The sequence below is a fragment of the Harpegnathos saltator genome, unplaced genomic scaffold (genome assembly GCF_003227715.2).
Source record: "Harpegnathos saltator strain DR-91 unplaced genomic scaffold, Hsal_v8.6 scaffold280, whole genome shotgun sequence".
Taxonomy (NCBI): domain Eukaryota; kingdom Metazoa; phylum Arthropoda; class Insecta; order Hymenoptera; family Formicidae; genus Harpegnathos; species Harpegnathos saltator.
In genome coordinates this window covers 669,359-691,459 of record NW_020230073.1, presented here as the reverse complement: position 1 = coordinate 691,459, position 22,101 = coordinate 669,359, and the positions used below count along the sequence as shown (strand labels likewise).

General features: G+C 41.7%; 3 protein-coding genes across 3 annotated transcripts; all 3 read left to right on the top strand.

Annotated features, from left to right (window-relative positions):
- The first annotated feature begins 1,874 nt into the window (after window positions 1-1,874).
- Window positions 1,875-5,449, top strand: LOC105184101 (Helix loop helix protein 4C). The gene is made up of 3 exons (XM_011142654.3): window positions 1,875-2,267; window positions 3,776-4,101; window positions 4,638-5,449. The coding sequence occupies exons 2-3, from the start codon at window positions 3,926-3,928 to the stop codon at window positions 4,789-4,791; spliced, it is 330 nt and encodes a 109-aa protein (XP_011140956.2). The 5' UTR covers window positions 1,875-2,267; window positions 3,776-3,925; the 3' UTR covers window positions 4,792-5,449.
- A 2,022-nt stretch (window positions 5,450-7,471) lies between these two features.
- Window positions 7,472-10,389, top strand: LOC112588741 (uncharacterized). The gene is made up of 6 exons (XM_025299493.1): window positions 7,472-7,920; window positions 8,411-8,670; window positions 9,003-9,392; window positions 9,648-9,909; window positions 10,001-10,069; window positions 10,144-10,389. Exons 1-6 carry the CDS (start codon window positions 7,624-7,626, stop codon window positions 10,387-10,389), a joined length of 1,524 nt encoding a protein of 507 aa, XP_025155278.1. The 5' UTR covers window positions 7,472-7,623.
- A 2,090-nt stretch (window positions 10,390-12,479) lies between these two features.
- On the top strand, window positions 12,480-16,727 carry LOC105184107 (putative gustatory receptor 28a). The gene is made up of 7 exons (XM_025299494.1): window positions 12,480-12,851; window positions 13,554-13,825; window positions 14,226-14,408; window positions 14,917-15,166; window positions 15,363-15,431; window positions 15,520-15,609; window positions 16,141-16,727. The coding sequence occupies exons 1-7, from the start codon at window positions 12,558-12,560 to the stop codon at window positions 16,264-16,266; spliced, it is 1,284 nt and encodes a 427-aa protein (XP_025155279.1). The 5' UTR covers window positions 12,480-12,557; the 3' UTR covers window positions 16,267-16,727.
- Window positions 16,728-22,101: the final 5,374 nt, after the last annotated feature.

Sequence of the window (22,101 nt, the reverse complement as noted above, 5' to 3'; positions counted from 1 at the left end):
TACGTTTGGCGGGTTTGAAGAACGAAGCGGACAGACCGCCGGCGCGATCGTGAAAAGTGCTGTCGTCGTAATAACGAGGTGTGAACTATCTCATGACACCGCTCGGCAACCGCGGAACGCATTAATCGGTTATGTCGTGCAGGGTGCGTTCGTCCTCCTCAATTATTGTCGACGAGAAAATCGCTTCTTGCTGTGGACACGCGCGCGGCTCCTCGCCGCAGCCTCCAACCGCACGCGTCAACCCCCTCGTGTGCAATTTCTGCAGTGGGTGCTGTTTGCACGCGGGTGAATTAAAGATAGATTGAAGCCCGATTGACCAATTTGCATGATTACAGGTTTCGTACGGAATCTCTGCGTTTTAGAGAGAAGGGCGCGGACGTTTTCTCCTATGTACTTCCTCGAGCCGAATGCTCGAGCAAACCTGTGAAAAGATGTTAAGGAAAATGCGATTTTTGCTGCAGTTTCCAGAATGGACGATGAAATGAGTGAGAAAAGAAAGAAAATCAAGATTACAACCGAATTGAAACGGAATTTGAATTAATTTGATAAATAAAGGATCAATTTCTATTTCTTCCTTCGTCCCTCTTCTTTCCTCTTTGCATTCGGAAATTCGAAAATTCAGATGAAATCCGAGTTTTCCTTTTCACTTCTGTTGTTTCTATAAAGATAATCTTTACCAAGACACTAGTTTCAACAAGCATGTTTCTTTCAAATTTCTACTGCAAACTCTCCACATAGAATTTTGTCAGCAAGCAATCGATAAGTTTCCAATCGCGCTCTAAGAATCGGTCTTACATAACACGAAAAATTATAGCTATACATGTCGACACGTGAAACGAACAATTGCTGGCTTTACATAAGAGTATCCTGTGATGGTGGGCGCGATTGTGATTATTATTATAGTCGGACGGCGCACATGTGACCCGTTTACCACCTGATCCTTCAAAGAAATCCATACTTCGATGAACCCAGCCTGGATTTGCCATCTTTCTTCTTGGACATTTTCTTACTTCTATCAAGCTCGATGTATTTAAAAAATTATTTTAATCAACAAGATTGGACGCACCGTACGACAAAATTTAATTAAAATAAAAACACAGCGAATTATATAATATATATTATATATTAAATTATTATATATAATATATATTAAAGACTATTGAAAAGATCGGAGTGCATCTTTATATATCCATGTGTTTGATAATATAATCAAATATTTTCAACTGAGGCTCAAGCGTGGTTTTTCATTCAGCGTCCGACAAGATAGAGACATGTCGATTTTTCATTGCTATCGCAATGAAAAGGAAGTGAAGAGAGTCTCACCAGCGAGGTCTTTACGTGACCGATAGTGCCGAATCTCTGTAATTAAGGAGACTCATGAAATGACAAAATCTGAGAACTAGACACTTCTATAAAAAGTGTTAGCATCAAAACGATATAGAGACGAGACACGGGATCGATGTAGGATAAAATAACGTAGGATAAAATAATCAGAATTCACGTATTTAACATATTATTTTTTCGCGCACTCGACAGGACGCCACAGGACGCAATCTTCGGCAACACGGAAACCGTTCGCTCCATTTTTCTTTCTTTATTTTCTTTTCCTGGAAACTCGCGGTTCAATGTCGAATGATCGATAAAACGGCCGGGCAAGTCGTAAAATACTGTCACGTGAAAATTACTACGAAATGCAGCGGAATGGCGACGCGGCGTCAGGTGTCGGGGCGGGTTCGCCGGCAATGTTCCTCGACCGTCGATTGGAGAACTCCAGGGATGCTGTCAGGGATGCTGGGGAAACGGGACGACAAGGGAGGCTGCAACGCCGGGACCAAGGGCGTGGTTACGGGGGATGAAACAACCCTGTCCCCTTCGTGTAATCAAGCTCGCTGTTCCCGGTTTTTTCGACCGGGGATTCTGCTGCTGTAGTCTACGCGCTGACGATCTCGCCGTAACTGGAGAGATCGGGATGTTGCCAGAAGCGATCTCGTCGCCGCGGATGAGGTTAATAAGCAACGTAATCGGCGTAATCGCGGTCCGATAAACGAACAGCGAGTGAGTGAGCAATTCGGTGAAATATTTCGTAAAAGCCGCACGGATTTGCACCGACATTGATAAAGAACGAACGAGCGGTTTGCGCGATTCCGCGAAGTGGTGATACGGTGCACCGGAGATTCTGTGTGCAATTGTTTAATCGGCGGACGATGAGAGGAACGTCAGACCTGATGAGAAGAAGCGTGCCGAGTTTCGGATAGTCGACCTCTACGGTGAGTAATAAACGAACGAATTAAAACAAGCGCTAATTATTAGAGGTGATAGCTGATCAGAGAGATTCGTAAGATACCGTTTGAGAACGCGATGAACCGCGCGATGAGAAGACTCCAGAACAGAAACAAAGCCACAAGGTTGGACTGTGAATGAAAGTGATGAGTAAATAAATGAGAATAAACTATGATAATTATCAAGCAGGGTTAAGTGACAGCTTGGGTTCGTAAAATTTGCTATTTGAGAGCGCAAAGAATCGCAGAGAAAATCCCGCAAACAGGAACAAAACCTGAGGGATTGACCTGTGTGAATCGAAAAGGTAAATGAACGACTAAAAGCACATGATAATTATCGAGTATCGATAGATAACAGTCAGTGTTCGTAAGATGCTACTAGAGAACACATAGAATCTCATAATAACCGAAGAACTTGGAGAATCTCGGCAACAAAAATCGTCGCAAAAATCGTTGAGCAACTCGCGGTTTAAAGTGAGGTTTAAATTAAACAGCATCTCAACGGGAAGGAAGTATATCACGCGCGAAATCGTAAAGATAAAAAATACATGGGAGATCGTATCGATTTGATTGGACCGCGGAGCGGTGCGTCGCGCGATAAATATTACAAGCAGCGCGTCCGCGAGAGGAGCTTGTCGCACGAAAAATCTGGCGATCTCTGAAATATTGAAGAAAGACACGGCGGTGAGTGTCCATACAAATCGCTGCTTTACCATTGAGAATCAGATCGAACGGGACTTCGGGGTTGCTTTTCGTCAATACTTGATGAGGAACGCGTAGTTTACACGGAGTGCGAACTGCGTTTCTCTCTTTCTCTCTTTCTCTCTCTCTCTTCCTCTCTCATTGTCAATTATGTAACGCCTTTTCCCATAAATCGACGTCGAAACGGTCGCTTTGGACGGAAACGTGACGAAATTAGGATAGCCCCGCGGAGTATCAGCAAATGCGACTTCTTCCTCTTCTCGACACACGTGCGGCAAGTTCGAGGCATTATTAGAGCAAAATTCCTCTTCGGCACAGTCGCGAGTGGCCCCCGTCTGTTTTCCGACTTTATCCTCTTTCGTGGCGATAATTCCGTTACGTGAGTTCCGCTTGTACGCTCGACAAATATTTGATCGGCCAATTATGTCGTCGGACAAAGGGCCGATACGCGGAAACACACGAGGCAAACCCTTTACCGCCATATTTCTTATAGCTTGACTCCCCGAGGCTATCGTCGCGATGAATTTAATCATTATTTACATGCATCGCTTACAATGTGGAAAACTCAAGTCTCAACGCGCTAAGAAGCAATCGCGACATTTCCACGTCAGGCAATGTGAACAATCGACAGGATGTTAGCAATTCTCTCACGACTAATCGTCGGCATTTCGGAATGAAACACGAACAACTCGGACATTTAAATATGAAAAGAAGAAGGACTGACGTTGATGTCAGACGTGCAGAAAGTCAATTGAAATACTAGTTGACCGTCGTTATTATATCTGCAATTTCAGCCACATGCCAGATGAAAGGGCAGATTGCGTTTCGAGTAGCTACGTTTCGCGAGCTGGATTCTCCGCCGCGATAAAAGTGAGAAGAGGAGCTTTCGCGGTCCGTCGAAACTGGTCTCCTCCGAAGAGCAGCGTCCTCAAGTCGCGGAGCACATGAAGAGCTTCAACTGCGATTTCATGAGCGAGGACAGGGCGGTCTCGATGGCGAACGGTGGCCACGGCGTCGTCGTGAACGGGGTAGGTGCTCCCGTCTCGGGCACCTTGTCGAGGGAGGAGAGACGCAGGAGAAGAAGAGCTACCCAGAAATATCGAACCGCACACGCCACGAGGTAAGGCTGCGAGAAGCGCAGACTCGGGGAATTTCGTGTAAACGTGAATAATGATGAGACGAAGTCGAGGGGAAAGACGGTTCGCACTCGACATCATTTTCCACCAAAATGTTTTCAGATTGATCGTCTCTTCTCTCGTTTTCTCTCTTCAAGTGGAATCGCAGTGCTCTTTCAGTAATTCTCTTTCAAGCGAAATTACAATGTTCAATCAGTAATTTCTTCAAGTTGAATTATAATGTTGGATTATAATGTTGAGTCACTTAATCTAGAATCCAATATAAAAGGCGAGTATAACGATGTGCAATTAGATGTAATTGCGTTATTAATATAATATATAGCGATCGTTTTATTAACTAAATCGATAAACGCGCGCACTTGTCTCTAATTTCATTACAACGCTCGAGATATCTTTACTGCAGCACCATCTTTTTCCCTTCCCATTTAAATATTATATTTCCGCGTTTATATTTTTGCCTTTTGCATTTTCGCACTTTTATTTATTAACTTTTACACTTATTTTCGGCACCGCCCGACAGAGAGAGGGTCAGAGTGGAAGCCTTCAACTTGGCGTTTGCGGAATTGCGGAAGTTACTGCCAACCTTGCCGCCGGACAAGAAGCTCTCCAAGATCGAGATCCTTCGGCTTGCAATCTGCTACATCGCTTACCTGAATCACGTCCTGCAAGCTTGAGCTTCCTTCATCGACCGAAGAGAAACACGGAAATTCATCGTTGCTCAGAGAACTCAACTCGAATGACCGCATAAACGCGCGATATTGACGCCGAGTTTGCGACTGCTATATTTATCGCCATGCACCCGTCGATACTTTCGAGCCTGTTCGATGCTGAGGATTAGTGAGCCACCTCGGAACAATGGAGCAAGCAATTCTGCCACCCATGGGACTTCTGCCCCTTCGCGTTCTTCCAAATTCTCTTACCCTCTACAATCGTCGTCGTCGTTGTTGTCGTCGTCATTTGGCCGGGTATGCCCGATCGCCGGCGATTATAGGGCTTCAGCTAAGTGAAAAAGAATGGAATTGCCGAGAAGGCCAACTTCACGGATCGTCGCCTCTTGGATTCGCTCGCACTTCTCGTTTCCCGTCGTTCTGTTATTTCTTTCGGACACGATCGCGCAATTCGATCTCGCTCTGAGGTCCATGCGAGTCTGATTGATTATCTTGCAAACGATATTGGTTCTCTGTCTGCTCCCCTGTTTGAAAAACGAGAACCAAGGAAATAAAATAAATGGATAGATTAGAACAGAAGGAAGCTTCCTGTGAAATAGAACTCGAACTGTGAAATAGAACTCTAAACTCAGACTGGGTGTGTTTGAATTTAATCATCTCTCCCGAGTCGATTAATAAACAAGATTGATTATGAAAATTATGTACTTTCTCTCTCTCTCTCCCTCTCTCTCTCTCTCTCTCTCTCTCTCTGTCTCTCTCTCTCTCTCTCTCTCTCTCTCTCTCTCTCTCTCTCTCTGTCTCTCTCTCTCTCTCACGATGTCTGAGAAACCAGAGTAGAAATTGCCGTCGCGCCGACTCTGCTTGACTTTGAAGAAACAAGATCCACACATACATACAAAAGTCGACACAAACAATATGAAAATAAAAATTAAATTTGCGGTGTTCTTATCGCATCGAAGTGTTTGCTTTCAACGGCGGTCAAGACTTTTCGCATACAACATTGTCTTACACGAGTCTGTCCTTCGAATCGACCATACGAAAAGATTCTAATGGGAATCAAGTGAACGAGAATGACAGTAGCGACACTAATCACACGAAGTAAATTCTAACTATTGTGGATGTTTATTTCGCAAACAGTTCGATCGACAGGATCGATCGAGCGACTATAGTCGTATAAAATTTATTCATTTATCCACTAACAGTTATTTCAATTTATTACCAATCAATTAGAGAATTAATTATACAACTGATTCTTATTTATCCGTTGTTTAGCTGCTCGATTACAGTCGCGTTTTTCTTTTACGATAAAAATTTCTATGAATGCTATCGAGCTCTGTCTCATCTTTAATTAATAATTCGGCTGTATTAGCGGCGAAACATCGCACAACCCGCGACGATGCGATGTATCGTTTTCTCGGCGAGGAATAAATTACAGAGAAGGAATTTTCTCATTATTTCTTTTTTTCTTTTCAATACATATCCAAACGATATCCTCTGATATCCTCTTATCCGGCTCGACCGAGGAGGTGACTCGAGGGCACTCCCGGGAAAAATAACTTTCAAGTGAATTACGCAGGCGTAATTATCTTTATGGAAAAGTTGTGTAGTGGCGTGTTTAAATAGACTATACGCATTTTGCGTCGAGATAATTCTCCTCGGTCATTAAAGATTTACCCGATAGAAACATCAGCAGCTTCGATCCTCGCGAGAAGTTTTCTCCGTCTCTCCGGACAGTGACGGTCGGGGGCTGATAGGGGAGCGATGATCTCAAATGCGATTGCCAGTGAGTTAATTTACCGTCTCCGCCCGTCTTTACAGTCCGACGCAATAAAAAGCTGCATGACGCGACCCGGCCACGTACAGTAATGACCAGCCCGGTAATTATCGCTCGGCTGTCTTTGAGCCGAACGTCGGTAATTCCTTGCGCACACGTGCCTTGGGCTCGCATTAAGACGATCCGGTATGAAACATGCGCGCGTTTGTACAACGAATTACATACTTTCCTCTGCAGACACTTAACCCTGCCGACACGATATATCAGCCACTCCATCGCGGCTCGTTTGCAGCGCGTGTTCGCTCTTCGTAATAACCATTTATGAGCATTTGCGTACTCCTTGGCCGCGCGATCAAGAACAAACCGAGTTGACGAGTTCTTAAACGACAAATGAGAAGTGCAGTGAAATACAGTGAACTACGTATCGCCGTTTGATTTATCGTCGACTACTGTGGGACGACTTCGTGAAGCGAAGTTGCACAATGTATGCGACGATTTAACGAAGTACTGCGTGTGTGTGTGTGTGTGTGTGTGTGTGTGTGTGTATGTTCGGTTCGAAGATTAGAAGAGACGAGGTGCGTGGACCGTTATATGTACAAATAGCAATTAGAGATTTTTCACGAACACCTATCTCGTCCTTAGACGCTGAGCAAGCTCGAGTAGGAAATTTACGAGAAACTTTGTGCGCGATAAAGAGACTCGAGATTTTTGAGGAAAAATTTTCGAATTTCCCGAGCCTCCTTCTTTTTCTCAGAGCCTGATCTTAATTACCTTATTATCGAGTTATCGAATTACCTCAAGAGATAATTATTATTACTGCCCTGCACTATATTAACGCGCTGTTAATCGTACTGTTAATAGTTACAATTTACAGACCTCACAGAACTTGCAACACTTAAGAAATTAACTTCTAGAATTTACAGAACTTATTTCTGTTGACCGATCGCGATCATGGCTACTGATTTTTCACCCAGAAGATAAAATTTCAATGCATCAGTGACGAGTCGGAAGTCAATAAAAGCACCCGAGTACGTTCTCGTGCAAAGAGGAACAGGCTGTTCGAGATGAAACTACTAGCGACTCCGAAACACCTGTCCGACACGTTAGCGCCGGTGATGGCTCTAAAATATCTGATGGGTCTTAGCGTTCTCGAGTATCCCCGTGGAAAACCACGCACCGTGCCATGTCTGATCTATCTCCTGCTCCTGATCTTCATCTACTGCATATCCGTACGTGCGGAACACACATTCTACAAGGCCACTAAGCTACTGAAGCTGGAGTACGTCTTGTATGAGCTAATAGTGTACGTGAATGCTTTCGTCGTTGTATACGACATAATTCTCGCTTGGTGCTACATGAAGGTGAGTGCGAGAGCACGCATTGACTCGAGTCTTGAGCATCAATTTCTTTCTCATCGAGAAGAAATCTTGGTTCATGTGACAGAATGGGGACCAGACGAAAACCGAGGAATGATGTCTTTGCCACGACGTCAGAACCATTTGAAAATTCAAAAACTCGATTGAGGATAACCGGCTGAAAAAGGGAATCTTTCTGTCCCTACGCCCGATTTTTCGTCTGCTCCCTGGACATCCGAAAATCATTTACACGAAACGAGTATTTCTGTCGTGCACACTTGCACAAAAGTCGACCCGCGAAAATACGATTGAAAATGTCGAGGACGATTGGTGTGTCTTACACATTGATGTGAGGCTGATAAGTTGTGTCTCTGAGAAAGAGACTTCGCTCTCTCTCTCTCTCTCTCTCTCTCTCTCTCTCTCTCTCTCTCTCTCTCTCTCTCTCTCTCTCTCTCTCGCTTGGATTATTCGCCATGCAAACTGGCGTTTCTTGCAGAAAGTTAACGCCTGCTACAGAAAGATCGCCCAAATCGACGAGACGCTGCAACAACTTGGATCAGTGCTTAACCACAGCAGAATATATTACGTAATGATCGGCGTTATAATCATGTGGATCTCGTATATTGTCGTCGTAAGCATCATAATGGTCACACATTTACCCACGAGTATGGAAACTGCAATTTGGGTGGCAGTGTCGCAGATATATGGAACAACCATCAGTTTCATTATCATCTTGGAGTTTTCGGTATCTGTGAAGTGAGTGGGTCAACTTGGTGATCGACAAATTTATTTCGAATTAAAAGAAATTGCTTTTTACTTATTAATTATATTAAATCAATTAGTGAAAATTAACGTCATTTTATCGCGTTTATTAATACAACATATTGACGCTAATCTACACACAGAGACTGAATTAATGAATATAAATAAATAAGAAGCCTATAAATATATAAAGTTTAAAAGATAAATATGAATATAAATTGACAAGTACAAGGTCGCCGTAATTTTCAAGGTCGTGTAATTGTTTTACGAGTTACGTAGTTGACAAACAAAGAATGAATTGACGTGATATGATGTGGTAATTGCAGGTGCCTGCAAATGAGATTCGAATTAGTTAATGAAATCCTGAACGAAGGGGCGACGATGTCATCGACGGAAGGGATGAAATTGGGTCTCTTTGCGGCGGAGGATTATAGTAAAATCTCGGGCGCCAAGCGCCAACAGAAACACATACTTTCTACAAAAGTGCTGTCTCAATTGAATCGGCATCTGCAGTCTCGAATACGAGCCCGTGGCTCGCGAAATCGTAATCTCAACAGGCCGAGGACTCGGTCTCGTCTGCCGTCTGAACTCCAGAAGCAGTTCCAGATGGAACTTCAGGGTCAATCCGGAAACCAAACCGGAGATTCAAACTCGATCCGCAAATTCATCGTGACCGCGGAGTGTCAAAAACGCAAACATTTGTTGCAGACGACCAAGTGAGTACACACTATGCGGTGAAATATCGAAGCGAAGGGGGAAGAATGAGACAAGCGAACGGTAGATTCTTTGCAAATCGAATACAATTTCTGATGACTTTTAATTCTGCAATTTTTAATTTGCAATTTTTGTCTCGTCACTTTTGCTGGGCGAAAATCCGATGTGCCAAAGCCGCCAGGGATTCGACGTTGTATTATTTACAAATATGTTCTGCGGTCTACATACTATTTACTTATTGCTCGGGCATTTCACAGACAGGTGCATCTGGAGCTCTGCAGAGTGACGAAGGCGCTATGCACCAGCTTCGGCGTACAGATCACTTCGGAGATTGGACTGTCCATCGTGTTCATCACTGGGGTTTTATATAATCTGTACATCCGTCTGGAAACTCAACAGTCGGGCGGCTGCTTCGGCAGCAACATAATCAATCAAATACACGTTGTGGTCTTGGTAGGAATCATATACTCGCTGAAGATCATTATCATAAATAACGTCTGCAAAAACGCGACCAACGAGGTGAGCCGCGCGCTATTTCTTGACTTACGTGTAATTCCTTTAATCAACTAGTATTTTTTTCTTAATCGGCAATAATCGCCAACTCGTGCAGGGAAGCAAGACTGCCGAGATCATCCACGCGATTTACGGGTGCTGCGTGGATGTCGATATACGAGAAGAGGTTTATTCGCGATAACAATTGTTGTCACTGATTACAAGCTGTAAATAGCCCTTCTAATCGAGGAATCCTTTCAGATTCTACAATTTGGCCTGCAGATATCGCAAAGTCCGTTGGAGTTCATCTCGTTTGGCATCTCCTTGAATTATCAGATCATAAGTGCAGTCTGTAGATTTACATTTAAAAAACGTATAATTATACGAATGCAACCGATAATTTACATTTACGTTTTTTTCTGTCCGCAGTGTCTGAAAACTGTGACCACTTACATGGTTATCATGGTACAGATGAGCAACTCGTTAGAGGCGAGTAAAAATATTTGAGGGAAATAGGAAGCAGTTAAGGAATTGTAGACATTAACAATTGTAGATATTAACAAGTAACTATGTCGTAAAATTCTTTCATATATAAAAGGATTAACAATACATGTATGTGTACCAAACGTACGTGGGCTGAAACATCCTGTAAAAATAAAAGCCATATGGAATAAAATGATGACGATGTGGTTGTTCGAGAAACATGCGGTGAATCATTTTACGGTCTCTCGTGAAATCTTGCAGTTGGAAACTTGGTCGAGAATTAACTCCAACCTTGTGATCACGCGCTTTCAGTTTTAACTTGACCCCTCTGATTGTCCATTACAATATCAGCCGGTTATAAACATATTACAAGATCGTACACTCGCGTACTCAAGATGAGACGAAGAACATACAGTCATATACAAGCTGACTTCAACAAGATGTACTTCTTGTCACTTTGTACATGACGTATATACTCTTCGTTCCATTTTGATCTTCATCATTCATTACCCTTTATTGCTACGACGTTTGCGCTATTATCAAGATCTGTAGTGGAGTGTACAACCTCTTGAATTCGAGAATTCTATACAACATGCTCAACAATTATAACCGTTGAATTACGCGGCAACTAATATAAAATGCTACTCGATGCACAACGTGAGCTTTTCGCAAAGTAAACCATAGAAATAATTTTGTTTAAAATAAATCCATCTCTCTCTCTCTCTCTCTCTCTCTCTCTCTCTCCCTTTCTCTCTCTAAACGGATAACTCAATCCACCCAAGTCGACAAGAAGATTCGTATTTAGAGAGAGGAATATTCTGATTGAAATAAAATTCGCATATTGAATTTTCATCGTCGGATCGGTTGAAAAGGTCGATTCAAATTTTGACTCAAAAGTTTTGAGTCGACTTTAATTTTATTGCGTTCAATGAAAATGATTCATCAAGTAAGTATCAACTAGCACCGTTGTTCTGGCAACACTCGTGCACTTCTATCGTAAAAGATGGCCGATTTTCCGTCAAAGTAAATGAAAAATCGAACTATACTTATTTATTAATACTGCGCTATTAATATTGCGATGCATTTTTAAGCTTGATGCCGTTAACGAGATAAGCAGCTCAGTACTTCGCACGATATCGATCTCCCCAATGGCCGTCTCTTGGGCATTCCACGGGCCTTTCTGTTTGTAATTCTGTATGATGAAGTTACTGATACACTGGCCTTCGATATTTCTATAATAATTCCATATGCACTTTGCAAAGCCTGTCGACATTCGATATGAATGTCGCTTTTTTCGTATATGTAGTCGTATCTATAAACTTATCATTATCTCTCACAATCAACCGTCAATTTCACGCAATTTCGTTTAATCGTGACTTCGTAATTTATTATAATTATTTGTTTTACACTGCTCGACTTTGCATCAGCAATTCCAGCGGACGATTTGTTCATCATCTATTTCTCACAAAAACGACTCCAACTCGTGACTCGAACGCCTTTCATTAGACGAACGCGTAGAAGTTGAGCTCTAATTGAAAGAAGTTGAGTCTCTCTTCCCGCGAATCAAAGACAATGGTGACTTATCGAGGAAGCTAAAGCGCCCCTCGATCTGCTTTAATTCACCTGTCTTTCGCCGAGAGACATCTGGACGTGTCCTTTTCGTTTTCGAATGCACAGAAATTCCAGACAAATTCGCTTCAGAAGCATCTCCAGCGCGTACGTAGAACCGCGGGAAAAAGGAAGACACGCGAAGCGTGCGCTTTGCATGCACGACTCACGTGGACGATATCGATTACAGATCCTTTGGGACGCATAGTCGTATCGCGAAGTATCCGTGCTATCCAGTCAGGTCGCGCACGGTCGCTGCCACCACCACCTGTTCATGCCTCTTGCCTCGGCCATCCACTTATTAAGGGTGGTACTTAGCAGCATTACGCAGCACCATTATATTCCTGACGGTGCGCTCACATGGCACACGCGAAGCCATATAGCCACGATACTCATCGTTCATTTCTTAACTGTCAAGTGGCCGAGCGCAAGCTTATACTCGGAAGCGTGTGGGAACGTGAGTGTGCAGTGTGCACGTGTGCTCGTGTGTGTCCGGACGAGCGAGGGGTTGACGAAGAGTGTCATTCGAGCGTCGTCGAGACGAAGGTGTGCTGGTGAATTCCAAGTGGTGTCCAGCGACGAGAATGGTCCAACCGAAAACTCTGTACGACGCGATTAAGCCGTTAATCGTGGCCAACTTCATCGTTGGCTTGGGCATCTGGCCCGGCGAGACGATCATACGGAAGACCATCAGCATCGGCTATTCAGTGTTCTGTCTGATCATATTCGGCGTCCTCATTAAGCTGTCCATGTCGTACTTCGACGAGACGTATCAGCAGAGGTTGAACGAGATCAGCAACAGGACGTTTCAAGCGGTCTTCTACACTAACATCGCCATGACGCTGTGTCTCATCATCACCAGCATATGGAGAATCAAGGTAGATTTAAAGTCTCTGTAAGAAATTGAGAAGTAACTCGGTATTCTTGGGAAAGGGTGGGATCCTGTCAAGGAAGGATTGCGAATTCTAGTACGGTCAACGTTCGGACACGTTGTGAAAATTTTACTTATAACTTTATTAAATCTTTTATCTTTAACTTTAATTTGATTAAAAGCTTCATTTATTTTTGCAACTTTATTGCGCTATAAGGCAATAGAAATTAACTCGTCGGCTGATCCTCGTCATATTTTGAAGTTCTCTATTCTCGGACCAATCGATAGAGACGCCACACACACTAGATCCCGTCCGACCGCGACTATAACCTTAATGACGGATTCCCTAATGAGTTTGAAGCTTTTTCCCGTCAATAACATGTAGGCATCGACTCTGAAAAGGAAGGCTGAAAAGGAAGAAAAACTCAATGTATTATATTCTCCCTCGATTAATAATACGTTTTCTCTGTTAATGTTTATCGCAAAATTATTGCATTAGATAATGACACACACACACACACATATTATATATATATAAATTTTTTGCGTAAAAAGTCAACTGCAAATTATCTAAAAAATTTATTAAAAAAATTTCTTTTCAGACCTCTTCGTTTCATCATCTTTTAAAATTACTAGATGCTCTTATTTGTGTTTACATTACACAAGACATTACATTATACTGCATAAGATGACACCCTTTCTTCCACAGATCATGAAAGACGCGTATGAACGCATCACGATATGCGAAAAGGCCTTTGAACAAATGAAAGTGAGCACGAATTATCGCAACATGTTCCTGTATCAAATCTACGCGTTCGTATTCGTTGTGTTGATATTCATCATATTCTCCGTTATCAACTACGACTTGATGGTCGAACGAGACGTGATGCCTTTTCATGTGAAATTCATCATCATGCTCGTCGGACATTATCCCGTCGCTCTACTTTACGTGGCCGATATATCGTTCCTGCACTGGGTCAGGTGAATATTATTGCGATATCGCGTAAATATAAACGACACAAAGTCCGTTGATTATAATTAGTGACGTAAAAAAATTACCAATCTGATTTGATCCACATTCTGTTATCCCCCAGTTAGATCCCACAATTTCACGATTCGGTAATTTTTTTATTCATTCTTCGCAAGTTTATCAAATTTATGTTAAATGACTGTTTTTCTAAATTCCGATATTTTCGATATTTCGATATTTCGATATTCTGATATTTTGATATTTTAATATTTTGATATTATAATATTTTGATATTTATTGTATTATGAAATCACTTGGAAATGGACAATCTAACAAGTAGAGAGATAGATAGTTTTCATAGATTCCTTAATCACTACTACCTCTCATCTCATTCCTCTTATCGATTCGCAGATACTCAAAGATTCGATTCAAGCAATTGAACGATTTGCTGCAACGGATGCTAACGACCACCCTCGACTCGCCGCAGCACAAGAGGGTGCTGAAGATGAAGGACGACTGGAACAAGGCTTTCGTCTCGTCCGCGCAACAGGAGCATAAAACTAAGGAAAACGTCGACACTATGAGGGCCGTCAAGTGAGATCCTTCACTTCCTCGTACCCGCGAATAAAAGGTTTTCGCGTATTCAAGAACACGCGTAGCCACGCGTGAGCAAATTTATGTGACGCGTGTACATGTAATACGCATACCACTTCGATTTATCGCACATTTACTTTCGAGCAGTGTGCTAATCAGTAATTCGCTTATCGCATCGTTTTCTCATAATCTCCCGACGGCACGATAACGTAACTTGAAATTAAGCCACAGCCTGGTCACATGACAAAAACTATTGTACGAAGCGTGATACGATTTTTTGAAACTCGTTTGAGCGATGAGTTTAGAGTTACCAATCAAAGTCTGGCTGCTCGTTTTAGATAATCCCTAATCAACTTAAAACGACACGCTTCACTCGAAATATTCAAGTAGAGATCCGTATGAAATATATATTCGATTTCGTGCCGCTCTGCACCCACTAACCAAACGTGCCACCTCGAAGTATTGTCACGTAAACGAACGATTTTTGTGCTTCTCCTGCCGAACGAAGGCAAGTCCACCTCGAATTGATCAAATGCATCAGAAGGACGAACGATGCCTACGGTATACAGATCCTCCTCTCCATGACAATGTCATTCGTGTTCATCACCTCTCTTCTTTACAACGCCTACAAAATCTACTGGATCAACATACCAAGGAACGAGCTGGTGCAGCAAATGGTGTCACTCGGCTGTTGGGCCCTTTTCTACATGTCTAAGGTCTTCGTTATAAACCACATGTGCGCATTAGCGAGCATCGAGGTGAGCATCGATCGAGGATTTGCAAATCTCAACGCAACGATTAATAATTTGTAATCGTGGCGGTAGGATAGAATTATTCTCTTTTCGAGCGTCCCGATAAAACCCTTTTGGTCGATCTTGCGTTCACAACGCAATGTATGTTTCACATCAGTAACGCTCAGGAGAGATATAAAACGCGCTTGTTGGACTTTCACAGGCGGCAAGCACGGGTGATATAATTTGCGAACTGTACGAGCCTTCCACCAGTAAGGAATTTCGCACGGAGGCAAGTCCACTGTCGTCGTACTTTGTATTTAATACGAAATACAACGAATATCCTGTAAGAAACGAATTTCTCGATTTCTTTCTTTCAGATACGAGACTTCACTCTGCAACTGATACAAAACCCGTTGATCTTCACGGCGTGTGGATTTTTCACTCTCGATCATACGTTCATTCACGGAGTAAGTTGCAATTCATGTAATGTGGTAGAGAAATTCCACATGGAAAACTTTTCGCGAGTACAAGGCACGCACGTTGGCCTTTGAGATTTGCCGTACATGAATGCAGTGCACACTCTCTCTCTCTCTCTCTCTCTCTCTCTCTCTCTCTCTCTCTCTCTCTCTCTCACAGGATCGCGTGAAAGGCCAACATATGTCGACCGATTTATACTTCAGTTTTTCCCTTCTGATGTCATTGTTTTCTTTTCTCCTCATTTAATCAGCCTTTTTTAATCTTCATTTTACATCTATTTCGCCCGCCAAAGAATTAAGTATTACTCTACATGCTTTAATCCTATGCTTCATCTTAATTTCTACTATATTATTATAATTTAACGATAAGGCTTACATTATACATACACAAACTGATAACGTTGGAATATTTCGAGACAGATAAAAGGACGAACTCGTTCAAAAATTAAATGAACGTCGATAGCGTTTAAACGAAAATATACAACGAAAGATCGGACTGTTAAACATTCGATTTCTTTTCAGGTGATCGGCTCGATAACCACGTACCTCGTAATTCTCATTCAAGTCGGAGACATAACGCCGGACGAGTCCACCAACAGTACAGCGCTGTTCAATGCAACGAACTTCACCGTAATTAACATTGTCTAAGCACGAAATTCACGTGTGTCATTAGTTTGTCAATACAGATCAGGATCAACATGTGTAACTGTAAATTATTAACGATCATTGATTGAGAGATCGAAATTGCAGATTCGTATTCGTGGACCGTCACGTGCGGTTATTCAAATCAATATTTCTTGTTGCGTAAGATAAATAGACCGAGATTCATGAAACTATTTGTAATTTTTTCTTGAATGACAACGCACTATGTGTACATCTGCCGCGGAGCAAAGATCGGAGAATGTCATGTAATCATTCTGAAAAACGCATACGAATAATGCGTCTGTAGTAAGAGTAAAAAGAGAAAAATATGCATGAGGATTTGAGAGAAGTGCTCGCTTGTTCTTACATCGAGTATTCAATTTTTCATGCATACTGAAGAACGTTGTGTATCTCAGCAAATCAAAACGACAGTTCAATAAAACACTGTTATATTTTTTCTACTCGAACTGCTCGAGCGTTTCTCCTGAAATCTGTATTTTCGTTTTCTCACGATCCTCACGATCGTCCGGATGAAGATGACACTGACTGAGGGACATCGAGGTTTAATTGGCCGATCGGTTAACGAGGATCCGATGGATGGATGCGCTCTCCCCGACAATTTTCCACCAATTAGTACGTCAGCGGGGGTGTTGCGTCAATTACACCACCCTAAGAGCACTTACCCTGCCCGAGACTAGTGTCCAGATGGAGGCGTTAGCCCGTGAAATTCGCTCCTACCGATAATTCAATAGCTCCTAATTCGAACGAGGCGACCGCTCGCACCCGATCGAGCTTGAAGACTATCTCGTCTTGTTACTTCTGCGATTTTACAATACATTACAGCAACGTTTCGTAGGATATTTGTACCCTTGCAATTTCCAAAACATTTCCGTAAATGTTCCTGAAATATTTTTGCATTTTGCGAGCCAGGAGAACTCTTCGTCGAACCACGAGTATCTCATCTTGACGAAGCTCGCTCGATGTAGTCGAACTAGGATACTTATCTCGAGAACAAGAGGGGACGTGCGAGCCGCGCGTTTACATCGAGGATAACATTAATTGGGAATTAAGGGCGCGAACGCCGGTCAGGAGCCACCTGCTACTTCGGCACTCTCGTCGAGCTAAGGGGATTGATTTATTGCACCCCGGGGGAAAGAAAAAGGGTCTAAGTGCGGACCGGTTTGGACGGATTCAAGCGATGGGCCCTTGTTGCGTCCTCAAGTTAAATAAAATTCTTAAGAGACACCGCGAATGCATTATCTACGACAAATTCCAGCATTCTACAAGTACCTTTAGTATCATTATTTCTATTCCACAAATACCTTTGACATAAAAAGTAAGTGCCATAATCATCGAAGCAATATTTTGCAATTCAATAAATAATTTCTCTTTAAACAGTACACGACATCCGTCTTCAAAACATATCGAAATTTTGGAGACTATTACTTGGGCTACTAAATTTGGAGATTACTACGTAACGTGTCACGTATCGTAAGAAGATTAGTCTTCGAAAAGAAAGGCGAGAAGAGAGTAATTGTATTATTTAATAACAATTCCTTGTACTATAATTGCGTTCTTGAGCGGCTTGAAAGAAACATGCACCGTATGCACGCGGTAAGTGAAATCGCGGAGCCCCAGCCCGACGAGGGGGGAGGGATATCACTCCCGGACGAAACAGACGGGCTGGATTAGAGATGTAAATTGTAGAAAAGCAAACACAAACGGGAGTCCGTGATCCTAATAATCCACAAACGTCGTTTATCATCCGAGAGCAGATCCGCCCTGCCGCCAGACCACTCCTCTCGAGGGCTCGCGCAGTCGCTGCTGACTGCTTCGGTCGCTTTTCCATCCTTACGCGTGTGTAGCACGTGTACATCCACGCTCCCCGTCAAAAGCCGGTTTCGAGGGTATAATCAATAACATACAATAACTATATGTGGAAGCATAGGGTCATTTTTATTCTTAAAGGTTTTCGAAATGTGTTTAGTTCCTTTATTCCACATACGTTTTCAATCACTCTACGTTCGAAGGTATCATGGTGTTGTCGCTATTGCTGTTTGGTTTATGTTTTGTACTTTATTTTATTAAAAGGTAGGTTCTTACTTCTCCTTTCGTTTGTTTCTTTTTCTATAATCGTGATGTTTAATTATATGAAAATATTGTTTTCAATGTTTGCCTATATATATATATATCCTGTGTATGTGTGTGAGACGAGATACGTAGCTTAAAATGCAAAATCGAGAAGTGTCACAACTAAGGAATGTCTTGCGTTTTAAAAATATTTATCTTAAATTTTTACCACCAGATAGCAAGTTTTTACCGATATTATCGACCTGTCCAAGAATTGATGATGGTAAGCATGTACGAGAACTTATGTTAAATAAAATGAAGATTTTCATGGAGAACCGTCTCACACAGCACACTTTATTTCAGAAACGTCCGACAGATATCATTCTGGGATCTGCAGTATCTAAAACAACGGATATTTATATATCTCCAGGATATTGTTGTAAGAAGTTCTTAGGATACGTGTGTTGTGTGGGATGTTTCTTACCCACGAAAATCGTGGATGTAACATGAACGGACACTCATGTTTTGACGACTTTACCAGCAGTAGCACAAAACGATTTCGGCTGAGCAGTATATACTGTTGGAAATAGAATGGGTATAGATGGTACATTGGACAGTCATATTTAACAATATCGCTGGAGGAAAAACACCGACGTGGCCAGTTTCAGGTTTATTTCTAATATTCTTCAGAGGGTTGACAAAATACAATAACGGATGTGTAAAAATATAATTGTTATATTAATCCACTAATACTTTGCCGCATTTTGAACATTAAACATGATGTGTTTCGGTGGTTTTTAATAACAATTTAAATAAATAGACACTGAGCTTACCATTTTCTCGTATGAAAATATTGTGTAAAATATTCTTCAAATGAATAATATCAATTGTACGCATATAGGATGTTTTTGTTCATTCACAGGTTCATCGTGTATTCCCTCTAAAACTGAGTTGAATTTCAGTTTGAAAAGTATTTTGATATCCTAAAATACCTTCCCAACATTCAGCTGTTTCTAATATATAAAACGGGATATTCTATATAAATGTATATATAGAATGGTTGAAAGGTCAGGCTATAGACAAAATGCGGTTCTGGCCGCGCTCCAAAAAAGTGAAATCATGTTTAGCTAAGACAGCGTGACCGGTATCCCTTTCTTCGATATAACTACTCTCACTTCCTCGGATCAGTGACGGATTGTTCAACTGACATTGTTTACCGAGGATTGCATAAGAACCGCGAAAGAGCAGAAGCGGCAACCTTTCAAGATGGAAATTCATATATCCATATCGCGCATGTGTACGTATTTAGTTACAAATTTGCACAGGCGTTACATTGTTGATCTCGCTTGCTTATCGATCTGCCTAAGTATTTATTAGAACCCTCGCCTATTGATTGCTCTGAAAAAATAAGGTCAGATAAGTTTTAAAGAGTGCCGTAGCAGTTTCCTAGATCTCTCGTGACGCTTTCATAAATAATATTAAAGCAGACCTCTGTTTAAAGAGCACATCATTGCTTATCGCGATTAATCGCGATTAAACGGCGCCAGGCATCGCGTAAAATCGCGAGAGTGTCGCAGAATTAAAGATATTCCTCTGTGAGATATTTATCAGACGAGCGAAATGCATTGGACGGAATCCACTTTCGCGAGATTTCATGCGCGATCTTTAAAAATCGGGAATTTCATTAAGCGCTCTTGGATCGCTGTCCATCTCTCTCCCTGTCTTTATTCGCGACGTTACGACGCCAACTAACGACGTGACTGAAACATCGACTTATAGGGCGTTTTCCAACAAGGGCACGGTATATTACACTCTACCAAGCTCAATTTAGCATTTAGACGCAACATTATAGTGTACACATTGCGGTTCTCCATTTTTTCTTATGAAATTTCTGTAAATATTCGTGCTAAATATTTTTCTCTGATCTATGATAGACATATGCCGCTAAAACGAAGTTAATAAAATCCCGACGTTGACGGGTTTGAACGCTTCGCCCTACTTTTTCATTGCGGTGAAAAGTACTATAACTATTCTTCGAGGTCGTCTTCGAAACTTCTATAAGAAGCCGCAATCTGTACCTGGTAAACCTGACTATATGGTGAACACTAATTAACATTACATCAATTTTAACAGTCCTCTCATTCAGTGATGTAATTATTATGTACACATCATATCACATTGCTCTTGCATTATGAAGTGAGAAATTATAACATTAACGTAATCTTATTATTAATTGATATTTAGTGAATATGAATAAGTATATAGACTGAAGTTACACACCCGTGTACTAAATTGCATAGGTTCTTTGACATATTTAATTGCGCGAAGTACTCTTTCCACCCCTCTTTTTCTCTCTCTCCTCTTCCTCTCTCCCTCCCTCCCTCCCTCCTCTCTCTCTCTCTCTCTCTCTATCTCTATCTCTCTCCCTCTCTCTCTCGTCCTCTCTCACACCTACTGTGTCTAGATACTTCGAGATACATGCGCACTTGTTCACGTCTACCATCTCGTCTCAAATTATAATCAATAGATAGCCGTCGAGACGGCGCCAAAACGCGCCTTTGTTCTGCCTGTAGTTGCAGCACTGATGGAAGTGAAATCCTCCCGATAAATCAGTTTCTGTTAAATTTATTGCATTTTGCAACTCAATCTTTATACAATTCGTATTCAAGTAACGTTTAATATACAGTATTCCACATATATATATAGAGATAATTAAAAAGTTTACAATCCAGTGTCTCTACAACTTAATTAACGAGATACGACACTTTTGTTTCGCTGCGACTGTTTGATATTGAAGATAACATCGCATAATAAAGATAATTTTTTTCTAAACGAAGCCCTCTTTCTTAAGGCTTTGTCGACAAATATGTCAATTGTTTTTAAATCAATAAGCAACGAGTAATCCTGCGAGGATCAAGCAGCGCGACCCAACGTGACGCGCCTGATGTTGGGCCTCACATTCATATTCTCTGTTGCCAGGAGATTATAAACAAGCTCCAGATATGCTTTTTTAAATATCCCAACAGTTGTTCCAATGTTCGTTTCACTGCATCGCACGTACTTATTCGCCGATCTTATCTTTCAATAATATTTTAATAACTATTGCGAAATTCGCAAAATGATAAGAAACTTTCCTGTTCAGATTATTGTTTTTTGCACGTATAGATAGATAATGGAGTATGTGTGAGAAATGGGTGCTTGCTGGTCTTGTTACACTACTGGTGTCTTCCAAAGATCACTCGAGAGCTTCGAGAGCATTTTCTTCTGAGTACTTATGGGCAAAGCAACACATAGGCAGAAGAATGAGAGAGGGGGAGTGTTTATTTAGAGATAAGAAAGGCCACGCTGCTTTGCGAGCAACGGACGAAAGGAAGACAAGGACGACGATCAATAGGTGGTCCTTATCTAACCCATTTGGGGTTACGTCTATATAAACGACTTACTGGTGTACGTGTGTATATACACACCTACACACAGATACGGTGTTTTCTGCCTCGACGTTGGTGGACCTGAATGCGAAGTTCCTCGCTCCTGCCGCGCGAGGTCTCCAAGGTCAATTCGGGATTTGTTTATCCCTCCTGTCGACCTTTCATTCCTTGATCCTTCCTAGATCACTAAAAATAGGGTCACTAGGAATTTTAAATCGTACTCGCACGCATTGTGTTTAAATAATTATATATCATTATAAAATTCAGCTATTCATCAGCTATTATAAAAAAAATATATCAAATAAGCTTAAGAGTAAAACAGTAGACCATCAATATGAATGAA

Excerpts from the sequence above, each read along its gene's own strand:
- LOC105184107 (XM_025299494.1), top strand. The coding sequence starts at position 12,558 with ATGGTCCAACCGAAAACTCTGTACGACGCGATTAAGCCGTTAATCGTG. Across the intron at positions 13,826-14,225 it reads TCGTTCCTGCACTGGGTCAG|ATACTCAAAGATTCGATTCA; the intron begins GTGAATATTATT and ends ATCGATTCGCAG. Across the intron at positions 15,432-15,519 it reads GTAAGGAATTTCGCACGGAG|ATACGAGACTTCACTCTGCA; the intron begins GCAAGTCCACTG and ends TCTTTCTTTCAG.
- LOC112588741 (XM_025299493.1), top strand. The coding sequence starts at position 7,624 with ATGAAACTACTAGCGACTCCGAAACACCTGTCCGACACGTTAGCGCCG. Across the intron at positions 9,393-9,647 it reads CATTTGTTGCAGACGACCAA|ACAGGTGCATCTGGAGCTCT; the intron begins GTGAGTACACAC and ends GGCATTTCACAG. Across the intron at positions 9,910-10,000 it reads GCAAAAACGCGACCAACGAG|GGAAGCAAGACTGCCGAGAT; the intron begins GTGAGCCGCGCG and ends CAACTCGTGCAG.
- LOC105184101 (XM_011142654.3), top strand. The coding sequence starts at position 3,926 with ATGAAGAGCTTCAACTGCGATTTCATGAGCGAGGACAGGGCGGTCTCG. Across the intron at positions 4,102-4,637 it reads CGAACCGCACACGCCACGAG|AGAGAGGGTCAGAGTGGAAG; the intron begins GTAAGGCTGCGA and ends ACCGCCCGACAG.